Source organism: Lissotriton vulgaris, chromosome 2_1 (genome assembly GCF_964263255.1).
Source record: "Lissotriton vulgaris chromosome 2_1, aLisVul1.2, whole genome shotgun sequence".
NCBI classification, from domain to species: Eukaryota; Metazoa; Chordata; class Amphibia; order Caudata; family Salamandridae; genus Lissotriton; species Lissotriton vulgaris.
The window spans coordinates 944090983-944104077 of NC_141687.1; the positions used below are offsets into that span (position 1 = coordinate 944090983).

The window sequence follows — 13095 nt, forward strand, 5'->3', positions numbered from 1 at the left end:
AGATTTTGATGCAATATATAAAAACACTATAATGATTCAACATTGTAGTACTTATCAAGGCATTTTCCATGCCAATATCACCTTCACAGCCAAACAACCACCAGATTATGGCAAAGAAGGCGTAATGGCCCACTGCTGGCAGAGGCCTGGTCACCATAGGGTTTGGAAAACCAGTGTTAAATTATACTGTCTGAACACTTACAGGCCCATGTCAAAACCTTTCTATAACAGCACTGTGCAGAGTTTAAGGTAAAATAGTTCTTGAATCCTCATTACATTGTCAGGCGGCACAAAGTTAGGAGTAGGTGTCTAATGCCCCGAGAACGCCTAGGACAGTCTCCCTAAGGGTGGGAGGTATTCAGTGTATACATTGTAACACTTTCCAAATAAGTACACAAAGTATCTTGAGAGTAAAATGATGGGTTTGTGAAAATCCACTCCCACTGGAGGGTCACATTTTGTGGATTCTGGATAGTGGTTTAGGGCAGACATGGCCTGCTTGGGTAGCATGGGGTGTTACAAACCAAGACACACCAAACTACAAAGAGACTGTTAAATTGGGTCAACATTGACTAAACATCTTTGTTCTGTCCCATGCAAACATAAGTATAGTTGCATGGGGGACACAGTGTCAAAGGTCACTTTTAGTGGCTTGAAATTGTTGTAGGACTATTTCTTAGGCCTTAAACTTGGTCTTCACATGCAGCACCACATTTGGTGTACCCTGCAGGGCTGCACGGTAGGACCAGAGTGCTCAGAGCCCCATACTTAAACCCCATGGACTACTTCCCGTCATCTTTAAGAGCTTTTTGGAATTTCTCACATTCCAAATTTCCGGAGGATTTTGGAATGTCTCACATGTTGTTGTACAAGACAAAACACGAAGAACAGCAAACAGGGTATGAAGGACCAGGAAAGTCTGATAAGGCACAACAAACAGTGTACAAAATAACATTTTCAAACATCTCACACCAAGATATCTGAGCTTCAAATATATTTTGTCATTCATTTCATCAAGAATTCATTTACTTGATGGAAAGAGAAGTCTGCACAGCAGTAAAGACAGTAGTCCAATCACCAACTTCAGTTCCCAGGGAGGTACTGGAGCAGACACAGGGTAGGGAGCTGGCAGATCAATCATGCGGGGCTCCAGATTACAACGGAGGGATGGTCCATGCAGAAAGCGATTTCGATGGGGAAGTTGGTAACAATCATGCGGGATTCTTGAAGAGATTCCAAGAACTTGCCATGAACCAAAAATCACCAAAAGTAAAAGGATCAACAGAAAATACCCAAAGAGAATGAAGATAAGAGGATGATCCATTTGGGGTGCCGAGGTAGGACAGATGGATGGAGGAAGGAAAGTGGGTGGGGAAAGTGGTACTCACTTCAACAAGTTCTTGCCAAATGGATATGGGAATACCAGCAAGAACACCACACAGGCATGAAGTGGAGCAACCATACAGGCAGAAGACAGAATCAAAGGGAGGGTGAGGGTCAGAGGAATGGAGCACAGGCAGCCCCATTGGATTTTCCACATTTCCAGTTTCTGCTAGAGGTCCCACCCGCCCCATGCCTCTCCGTGCAGCGACTGGACCGCAGGAGATCAACGGCTAATAAGTACTTCTTACTTCTACTGGGCGAGTTCCAGAGGGTGGCAGAAGATTTCGAGAGCCTTTTGTTGATTATAGAATCCACATGTTTAGGGAGATTTACTGCAGATATCGAGCACCTGTTTGTACCTAAAAAGGGAGAAAATATAGTTTGTTAGGCAAATTGTCAAGGGTCCCTACAGTTATGCTTCCTCCCTGCCCCACCTGCGCTCTGGCAGTTATCCGTATAATTGGACAAGCCGCCATTCTTGTGAACTTGTGTGCTCCCCATGCCTTTTTTGACTGCTTTTCCCAAAACGCAAGACAAAACAACAAGGCCTTTCCACAGTTCCAGGCCAGAGTGTACTCTTCCTGTAAACTAGCATGAGTAGGTTTGGCAGATGCAGCTTCTACATGTATTTAAATGATTCATTTTCCAATAAAGTGCAAGGCCGCATGGATACCACCATGAATGACATCATGCATCGTTGCTTAAGAAAGAGGAAGATGAGGCACAGATCATCAACAGGCTCACCCTGAAGGTTTATGATCCTAATAGTTATGTACACAACTGCACAGGCAACAATTCCAACGTTTCACCATGTATAGGACTCAACTTTAGTACCTCATACATACATGGATCATGAGGAAAAAACAACTACAAGAAGCCAATTTGATGTAATCTCCAATAAAAAAAAACTGCAGAACATTGTAAAGAGGTATTAACTCCACTTCATAGCGCTGAAAAGACCAGTTTTTAGACTACTTTGATGAAGTTTGGTAGCCCTAAAAAAAAATTTGGAAGACAATGGCATATTTCACCCTGCCTAAACGAGCTAATCCTCTGTAGCCTCATCTTTGCCACATATGTGATGGTACAGCCCAATCTCCTTCAGCCAAAGACAGTGCACATAGCCTTCTGCCTGTACAGTAAAATTTGCCACAATCTTTGTTGCCTCAGGTGTTTTGTAAAGATCGGGCAGTGAGTGCAGAAGTGTATCTGTAAAATCCTGCTTTAGACATCTCATGCTGGACAGCCACCATATAAACGCCATCTTCCCACCAAGGTCCTACAGAACATGGCGGCCTCTCATTACATAGCATTCATGGAGTCCCAATTTATCTTTGACCCTAGCCAAATGGGCGTCTGGCCCGTGCAAGGGTCAAAAGGGATGCTCTTCAAGGCAACCTTATCTGTACTGGACACCTTTCATAGTCTCTAATCACACTCGCCGATGAGAAAATAAACCTCTTCACCATATCCTCGGCCCCGAAAATTCTTTCATCATAAATAGTTACTTGGAGTAGCTTGGATGGGGGCTCAGTCGACAAAGCAACCCCTCCACCCTCCTGCTCTTACATGGGCGGTCAGGGAATCCAGCCTGGATTTCCACCCCCATCCAAATGAATGCCAGATCTACAGAAGACTCGGGACCACTGTCAACTGCTTGCTGGCATTTGCCGAAAGAAGGTCGTGGATGGATGGAATCAGACTAAGGTTAAATGGCACACCTGAAGGCGCGTCTCTACAGCTCCTGCACAAGCTTCTCTATCATCCACCCAAACCAGTTGACCACTTACATTGTCGCAGTCTGCAATAATCCTACATTTGCACACTCAAACTGCAATTTTGGTCTATCCTACTAAATAGAAGCCTTAACAAAATGGGTCTTCTTAGACTCTCAGGTGAAGCTTCTTCTACAGTATGCAATATCGTCTCACAGGAGCCGCGGCACCTCAAGAAACTAGAGGCTCGAGTACCCCTTCCCTGCTTTTAGTATGAAGTTCACAGTGGGCTTAATAAAAAAAAAAAAACACAAAAACTGGAGAAAATTAAAAGAAGACATAAGTGAAACATCTGCAGGATAGGGGAAGGAAACAAATGAGTTAACTTAACACGCTGTATGACCAGCACCAGGTGATATAATTGAATTAGAAAACACATTAATCCACCGGTTATTATACCCGTTCCAGTTCAGCGGTGAGGCCGAGACTTTAACCCCTCCTTCCAGCCTGACATTACAACAGAGACCTTGTGGCCCTTAATAGGTTTGTCCTTGCGCTACCTCTGTACTCTTTAGTGTCGCATTCCTTTTGCCCTACGACAACAGTACAGAGCCTACGTTTTTGGTGTGTCCGCCATAACTGGAACGCATCATTTTTGCTAAAGTGTCCCACTGTGAACATGAATTTCTTTTGGTGCATCTTGCTATACCTACCCTCTCCCCTATTAACGAGCGCATTCACAATACGTATATTTACCACTAAAGGAATATTAATGTGCTACAAATGTCCTCATTAGAGCAATCAGCAACTAAGCACAAATGTGTGGAAAACCTTGCAATAATCACAATACCACAATTTCCATTCCTTGAGATATACATCGATGAATCAATTTTTCAAGACAATCTGCAACAGTCTTCCAGCCCAACTGAGGAAGGTGGCGTGAGGGCTTTATCCGTTTGATCAGGGACCATTTTAGAATCGACAGGCTGAGGATTAGCAGAGTCTTATCAGACTAAGCACCTTGAGAATACTGGAAGATGTATGTGCGAGAGCAAGAAACGGTTAATAAATCACAAAACTGTTCAACGAAAGCCCTTCCCTTCTTCCCATGGTTGGTCGACTCCCATTACGCAGTACGGTAAGCACTGCTGCACTAACGTACAATCAGTTACAAAGACGGGGTGACCCTATATTCCATACAGGAACTTGGGTATACACAACAAGCACAAACGTATTATTTGGGATATGCCTGAAAACCTTTGCAGTGTGCAAACACCAGTAATGGTCAGGAGCACCTGTACATTGATCAAATTCGATAATTTATTTTTCAAAGGTTTTTGTTTGATAACCAATAAGTAACAGAAATACCACGGATGACCAAGTGGTCAGCATTGTGGTGGATAGTTGAAAATGAAAGGAAAAAAATTATACAAAAGTTTCAACCGCTGCAAATGTAAATAAAAAATTATTTTTTGAAATAAGAAAATAATGGTTGGACCGTGTGAACATTTCACACAGGGTCTTGTGAAGAAAAGAAAACATGAAGGTGCCCAAAATACACGTTTCCCTCTTATTTAGGACAAAACACAATTTCATAAGAAAGTAAGAGAATATTGCACTGCAGCTAGTACTCTCCCCCTTGGGATCATCATTTTGATGAAGTGTGTGTTATATGGCTGGTGTAGAAGCTGTTCAGGCGGACCAGAGACATGCTTTTGTCTCTGCGTTTGCACATGAAATTACAGTAAAAAGGAGTGAGTGACGGGGTGCTTAGGCATGAGTGACACAGTCATGCCAGCAGTGACGCAAGCCGACACCTATGAAACTGGTGAAGGTACACAGTAAACACCCAACAAGGCTGAAGCTCCAGCCCAGGGTCAATCCTGCAGCCTCTTAGCTAATGCATCAATGATGGCGTGAAGGGGTAATGCCGACCAACATGTTGTGGACTAGTATAGTCAGGAGAATTCCTAAGATGTCTGTCCCGCAGAGTACTGCAGGACCTGGTAGAGTTAGTCATGTGCTAAGCTAATTTCGGTTGCACAGCTAGCGCTACTGTCTGGGACGAGTGTATATGTACAGACCCCCCGCTTAATTTCTGTTGAGAAGGCAAGGGATACACACCTTGGACTTTAAATCAAGATTTTGCAGTTCAGTCAAGAGCAAATTAATGCGTTTCAGTAGTCTGGGAATCTGCAGACACATTTAAAGAGCAAAATGAAAGTGAATTGCCACTCACAGTGAACGTGCATGTCTGCTGTGGCCTCAAGCCCCACTCAGGGCTGTTGGGGCAAAAGGGTGATGGGCAGGGTTCAAGAACAGTAACCTTAATCTAGGTGGATGGAGGGTTGCCACAGATTTACAAAGAGCTCTCATGAGCTGGCTGGAAAAAAGCTATCCTGGCTTTCTGCCTGGAAGCCCATTTATTTCTGGAGCTGCAGAAGATGGCAGGAGGAGGGTAGTGCCTAGGAGACGGAGACTTTCTGCAACGTCGCGTGCGGGAGCCTGCCACAGCAGGGCACCTTACAACAGATTACAGAACCTTAGTCTGCAATCGCTGAAAACCCAGCAACGATAAGTAATACCAAAGGGGCTTTCAAAGACATCAGACTGAGAAAACACAAGGCAATAATGATCATTTAATCGGATTCCCTCCTTAAACCGATCATCTCCCTCCCCGGTGCTACAAGGTCATGAGCACAAAGCGCGAAATTAGGGGACTGTTTAAATCAAACATTTTCAGAGCCTGTGTCAGGCCAGAGAGAACAGTATAACTGGGAAAAATATGTAAATGACCCAGGAAGAGAGACCACTGTGGTGGGATTTTTTTGTAGCTCATCAATCTCTAGACACTGCCTCATAGATGGGAAGTGATATCAATGTGGAGTAGACCTACTTGGGTCAACTTCACCCACCCGCTGCCATGTCTCGCTATCCAGGAACTGTAACATCATTTTTAGGGAGCCCGTACGCCATGCTTTCACCATTTCAAACACTCCTACCCTATGCCGCAGGTATCTAAGGCGCCATTCTGCATGTGGTCTTCAATGAGCTGGTTCTCACCAATGATGTGCATAAGAAGCACACGGACACAACATGATTGGTGCAAACCGGCAATCCAATTCAAGGTACTCACAGCACATATTCTTTAAGTCAAACCACACAAAGAATGCAATAATTAACTACTCTATGCTGGTCACGAAACCTCAAACAACCTGCCAGATCAATGAGCTAAATTCTCCATGCAAGATGGAGAAGGAGTCACAGACTCACTACATGTAATGCAACTCTCTTACTCAATGTTTTGACATACAGCTGTTTAGAATAGTACCTAGATAACAATAACATGCTGCTTCTTATGTGCGCCATAATTCAGAAAATGCAAAAAAATGCAGGGCACGAGCAATTCTATAGTATTATGGAGATGAACACCAAAGACATGCCAACAGATCATCATTGGTCTCCTGGAGCAACGCTTAGCGCCATAGTTTATAAAGAACTCTTGAAATTAATTGTCAATAGCAAAACTGCAAGTTGAACGTTCTTGAGGTTCCTTGGTCTGTAAAGGAACCGGTGCATCTACAGCTGTGAGACGCCACTGGAGGGAACTTTTCCAAGTTCTATGGGTTGCAAGGAACCTTTACTGATGGTAGATTGACTCCCAGGTTCTGTGGTTTGTGTAAAAATCCTAGCACACACATCTTGTGGGAGACCAGAGATGGAACATCTTTCAAGGTTTTTGGTTGTAAAGTATTTAAACATCAGCAGCTGGAAGAAACCAAGGGGTGAGAGATCTTCCAGGACAATGTTCCACCAGTGGGTCACAACTAATAGTAGGTTCCCATCGGCTGGAAAGGTCCTCTAAGGTTGCATGGTTTACAAAGTACCTTTGTGTCCACGGGCTGGACATTTTTCTGTGCAACTGGTTTGCACAAAACTTTACCCTCCAGTTTTATGAGAGCACTAGTGGCAGCTCTTCTAAAAGTGGTTTGTAAAAAATAATAATAAAAAACAAACCTAATGACAGCAGGCCATATGTCACCTTTGATGTGCACTTGAACTGAAATCATAGTTGGAGAACTGACCGAGGACTGTTTTTCATAAATCATGGTTTTTAAAAAAACTTTTCGTTCACCAAGTGTAAAATTGGTGGCGGGATGTAACATGTTCTACATTTGCACCCACAACTAAATGTTGGCACCAGTGTATATACAAGTTGTGATGATGTCTTAATACATTTATGTTACCTGTGGCAGAGAATCTTTTTTGCGACCCCCATCAGAACTGTAAAACCGTCATTGTCGTCGGGACTACATGTTTTTTCAAAACTACCATCAGATCTGGGGTTTTTCCTTTCATAAATCTGGCCACGTAAAACCTTGTTGAACTGGTGCAGTTTTCGTGGGAGTAGGAAAAAGTAATAATATCAAACACTGCAGCTGGAAAGTCTGGTATTAATGATCTGGCTGCTATTCCAACCTAAATGTGAAGGTAATACTGCACCACGGGAAGCCCCTACCCAGCGGCATCTGCATTTTCCTATGCCGCATTACTGAACCCAAGTACCAGCATACTCACAATGAAGGCCACTGGGTACTGTTCATCACATGTCTAGCACAGCCATGAGGAAAATGACATCCTTATTTGAAACTCTTTCTGCTTCACGTGGGCTCCTGCCCATGTTTTACCTTCACGTTGGGCAAATAATAGAGAAATCCCAGTTTTGGGCAGAAAATTACATCGAGGCCAGGTTTACACTGAAACACGAATTCAGCTTCCCAGTCACCTTTAAGAGGTGTACAGCGGAAGACAGAAGTAAGTTACTTGCCTGTAGCAGTAGTTTTGCATCTATCCTACAACCTGGTAACTGGAGTGAGTCAGCATCTTGTTTTTTTGTCCTTAGAGAAAACTTTTTTTCTCTCTGCATAGGCGTTAGAAACCAAAGCCCTCATGAGTAGGTCTCAAAATTCCCTCCTCTGTGGACATGCCTCTAGATTACGGTTTCCTCCAAAGGAGTACAGATAGTTTGTGGTGTAAGCCTCAGGCTGCTAAAATCGAAATTTTAGTACAGCGGCATAGAAAGATGATTCAGAACAAGACACTCCACGCGACGCCCCTTGTCAAATGCTCGATGTATAGAGAATCCTGCCTTTTGAATCCTGGTACCAGTGACTCCGCATTAGGACTACACGCGGTTCCTACAGATTACTCTCCAACCATACCTATACCTGGTAACACAGTCTTGCAGGGACTACAAACCAGACAGATGCCTGCACAAAGTATATAGCTGAAGCTTTGACTCTGAAAGTGCAGCAACACCTGTGGGCTGAGCTCCACCCCCTGAAGACGGTGTGACGCGGTTTGCCCCGGGCGGTTCTGCTGGAAGCCCTGCAGCACCAGGGGCTTGACGTCGATCAGGGACTGGAGTCTACTCTCCACCGTCCCTCCCTTTCTCAACTTGTTACAGTTTGGGGTGGAGTCAGCAAGCCTTCCTAGCCCCATCCTACGACGAATTATGCCAGGGTGGGGTGGGAGGGTGTAGGCATGAAGATGAGCTCTGAAGTCTGCGCAGTGTGCCAGCGCAGGTTTCGAGGTCAGGCCAAGCCTCGAGTTCTGTGCTTTAAGGGCACTGCAAAGAGCACGCACTGCGGAGTTCAGTCAAATAGGTGAGCACAGTGCACCGAGTAGCAAGACGTCAGATAGTACTTGGCTGTCTGTTATCATGTGAAATTCGCATGACGATCATGTGAGAGCGCGGTGTCCATTTGCTCGTTCACAGCTACGGTCTTTCTGGCAGCCCTGACAAGTGTCACGCATTTTAAGTTACATTACCGCATGTGAAACGATTGTCACGCATATCAGCGTACTTAAAAGCGCAGTGTATTACCAGTTTTTATGGTTTGTGGAGTCTGATATCTCGTTAGGTTACAGAAACTCAAAGCAGAAGGGGCACAGCAGCCTATGTGAGTTATGCTATGCTTTGATGGTTCACCCCGATTGGACGGTGTTTTTCTTGTGCTACGTAGGTAGGTTGACTTGCCAATCTCCCCCTGCACTAGTTGGTCCGTATAGTACGCATGTGCGAGCGTGCAACCGTAAGGCCTGCTCATCAAATCTGGCCCGGGAGCGCGGTGCTGTCCGGTTGAGTCCTGGGAGTATCCACATTGGAGCAGGCACAGTTTAAATGGAATAAAACTCAAAATGGACAACTGTGGGCCCCAAACATAAATATCACTCATATATGTCTTCTCGTACATAAATACATTCATGTATAAGAAGTGATTAATTAAAATGCCAGCTCATAAACAATCCAGTTTGTGCAAATAAGCATATTAAACATTGTACAATTTACCGGCAGCTAGTGGAGCAGAAAGAAAAATTAAATCACCATCCGTTTTGACTACAATGGAAGAAATTAGGAATGTTGGCTTTTTTTCTGCCACAGAGCAACACTGATCCCTGGAAGAAAGAAGTGGAGCATAATAGAACAGAGGGATAATTTAGCACCATTTTGCACTAAGTATCGGAGCTCTGTTTTGCATCATTTTATTTTGTGTCAGTACGGTTTTTCAGGAGTAAATAATAACGTATGAAAACACCAAAAAAATGTCAGATCCATAAAACAGTCCAGTTAACCTTCAATCTCTCGAGGGCCCCGTGAAGGGTATGCCTATAAGTGGGTCTCGCACTCACTGTGCCACTGAATACAAGCTAGCCTGGCTGATTAAGGGTTATACCCCCGAAACAGGTCCCAGGATGCTGGTTTCCGGTTCAAGGAGGACCTGGCCTGGCAGTTCGGGCTGCACTGTTTCCATAGGGAGCAGGGTGAAGACTGATTTGCATATGGCTGGGTCCAAACTGGTGTGGAGTGGTGAGCAAAAAGACATTGGATTAAACCCAGATCTCCGACTAGAGGTGAATGTTTGATTTGTTCAGCATTCTGTCCATCATCTGTTCTTGTTGCCATGGTCTTAATGATACCAGGAGTCATAAATCTAGTTTCTATATGCACATAGAGAAAGAAGCTGGACAGGTTTTCCAGGCAATGTTTAAACACCTATGGAAAGTAAACACATAATATACCTTCCTTGACGTACAGTCGGAACAGAAAATATTTCTGTTCCAGAAGCGCATATTGTCTTTAGGCAATGCCTTAAGCAGAAACAATGCTGCAGTAGGAGAACGTGTAATTAAGCAATAATTATCTTTGTTGTCCTGCTTCACTGCAATGGGCCTTCTTCAAAGAGTGATAGCTCTTTAACAGCAAGAGACACTTTCTTATATTTTCATGTGGACCAGAACCAATTTACTCAAAAAAGCGCATTTGCCTTTGCGGTTTGTTCATACTCAAGGTCCCACTATGCTGAGGCTTGCGCATTATGGAAAGGCCATCTTGTCCACTGCTATGTATTCAGCTTTTTCTAAGGTGTAATATCCGAACGATCAGTTCCTCTGCTAAATATGTTCATCATCTTTCTAAGCTGAGACCTCTACTGGAAGACCAACTTCATATTATGCAACCTCTATAAAACACAAAAAAGTTCTTATTCTTCAACTAATAACTAACTACACCCTGCCTATAGAAAGGCAGATTGCACATTGCACTAACGCTAGCATAAATATTTTAGCATAAATAAAAAATTAAATTTCTCATTCACTGCCTTCAGTGGAACAAAATTCAAGCTGATAATTAACACGCTCTTAAAACGAATGCTCTTCTTAAGTTACCAAAGCATTATAGTCCACTGACAAGGGCAATACCGGTTGAAGGTCTTCGACATGAGTTATGGATCACAGCCATGAGCTCTTGCTCATTCTATTAAAGAACTTACAGCTAGATTCATCATGGTCCCGTTTTGCGAGTCCTTGATAGCGATTATTAAGGAATCGCCATTAAGGACGTACAAAACGGGATTCATGTAGGAATCTCTAAATAAATTGCGATTCCTACACATTCCTTATTTGCGATTAGCAAATTGCTAATCGCAAATAAGGATGCGATTTCAAGTGTTCCAGGGGGGTCCAAAGGACACCCTGTAGCACCCGTGAAATGTAAATTTAGACTTATGTTGCGCACACACATGTCCAAAGGACATGTGTGTGTAACATACAACTGATAAAAATGAACAAAAGTCTGACTTCGTGGTAAATAGGGGCAAAAAATAGCGAAATCGCAATTTTTTAATGGATCATGAATAGCATTTAAGGAATCTCAAATTGAGATTCCTTAAATGCGATCGTGACCCATTGATGAATTCCAAATGCCATTTTTGCGGGCGCAAACAGCTGAATTCTGCGATTCGCACCGTTTGCGCCCACAAAAATGCTTGATGAATCTAGACATATGTTGTAAAATTCACCATTGTTCACCCATTGTTAGTATATTTTCTTAGAGGGGGAATATATTCCTTTACGCTAGAGAACCACTCTCAGGAAAGTCATGCTTGCCCCCTGCTCTCCCCCAGACTAACACATGATTTAATTTTACAGCTCATTACTTTCAAACTACACCAGCCACCACTGAAGGGTTTAGCCTTTTTTCGTAGCAGATGCAACAGTCTGAACTGTCTTGCTGTGGTATGACTAACACCGTGCTGCAGAAAATGACCATCTAATAATCTGGCATACCATGAAGACAGCACCCTAATCCCACTTGGGGTAACCAACGTGCCTGTACTAAATGACATTCCAGTTGTGCACATTCCTGCCAAGTTACCAAGGTCATCACCAGGTCGCGCCAGGACACTCTGGTAGTAACGGAGCGAGTTATAAAACAGCAAATAATAATAATAATCACCACTAGCATTCCGAGACATGCCCTGGAATCACGATGCAGCTGGTAAGCAGTCACACAAAAGGACCCAAGGATCTGGGTGCAGTCATTGAAAAAGCATGCACAAAAACAATCTTACATGCCCCTGCTTGAGTGTCATGGAGGAGACAGCTAGCCACTCCGATACAGAGAAAGAAGATATTCGCAGGTCAGATGTCGAGGGATAGCACATTCGCATTTAAACAAAACACAAGAAACCACTCGCAGAGCCCTGCTCCCATGCAGTCATGGCTGCCACATTCCCTATACCCCTGTCCTTGTGCCGCTGGAAGACCTGCATTCATCTCACCCTCCCTAAACCCTGCTCCCAGGGCAGATGTAGGTCTGCTTCCCATCGACGATCCTCTTTCCATGCAGTCTTGTATGCCACCTACTTCACAACCACATAAAGTCTGAACTCAGAGAGGGATGTCTGCCCTCCATAGGCATGTCCGCCACTTGCACTTTACCCACCAGACCCCCTCACCTTCTTTGAACATATGCCAGCTGCCTGCTCTCGAGTGAGACTCTTCCACCTAAATCCAGGCAGGCATATTGGTCTTCCACACACCGCCAACAAATGCAGTCATGTCTGCCGCCTGCCCTCCAAGCCCCGAGACCCATGAATAGATGCATGTATGTCTGCCACCTGTCCCTCAACCACCCAGAACCTCCTCACACGCAAGCATGTCTGCCAGCCACCCACCACCCACACAACCCCGTGACAAGTCTGGCTGCATTAAGAGATAAACAAAACGATGCAAATACATTTTGTATAGGGCAGATGTTGCTCAGTATTCATGATGCTTTCACCATTGCATGTTTTTCCATCCATAACAACAAGCAGTTCCAGTGCTGTCACCTCCAAGTCAATTTTCCAGGATGTTACACTGAATTTGTGGTTTAATAAGGTCTAACTGTTTGACACAGAACCTAGTTCCAGTGACAGTGCACCCCTGAAACCCAGCATGGATCACTCAGCGGTCATTTCCACCATACACCACATCCATGTGCCTTTGTCATGCACACATATGCCTGGTCCAGAACTGCATGCTGCATGCACCACACACTTGCACCACCTGATCCAAGTGGAGAGCTGGCTCGATTCTTAAGGTCCATCCCCTCCAGCGGGGACTCGATGACATCTAGGTCTTCTTCTATGCAAGTTAAACACTAGGTCAGCAT

General features: G+C 44.2%; 1 protein-coding gene across 11 annotated transcripts in view; it reads right to left on the reverse strand.

Annotated features, from left to right (window-relative positions):
* Positions 1–13095, reverse strand: part of MAP7D1 (MAP7 domain containing 1) — a 268439-nt gene that overhangs the window by 68835 nt on the left and 186509 nt on the right. For 4 of the 11 annotated variants that reach the window (XM_086956477.1, XM_086956476.1, XM_086956475.1 and 1 more), the window contains exons 6-7: positions 12990–13067; positions 1632–1742 (exon numbers count right to left, since the gene is read on the reverse strand). The exons of 3 other annotated variants lie outside the window; for them this stretch is intronic. In XM_086956477.1, the coding sequence (XP_086812603.1) occupies positions 1632–1742; positions 12990–13067 (189 nt within the window). The remainder of the gene's footprint in view (positions 1–1631; positions 1743–12989; positions 13068–13095) is intronic. 4 more of the 11 variants (XM_086956478.1, XM_086956482.1, XM_086956480.1 and 1 more) reach the window with 1 other exon arrangement.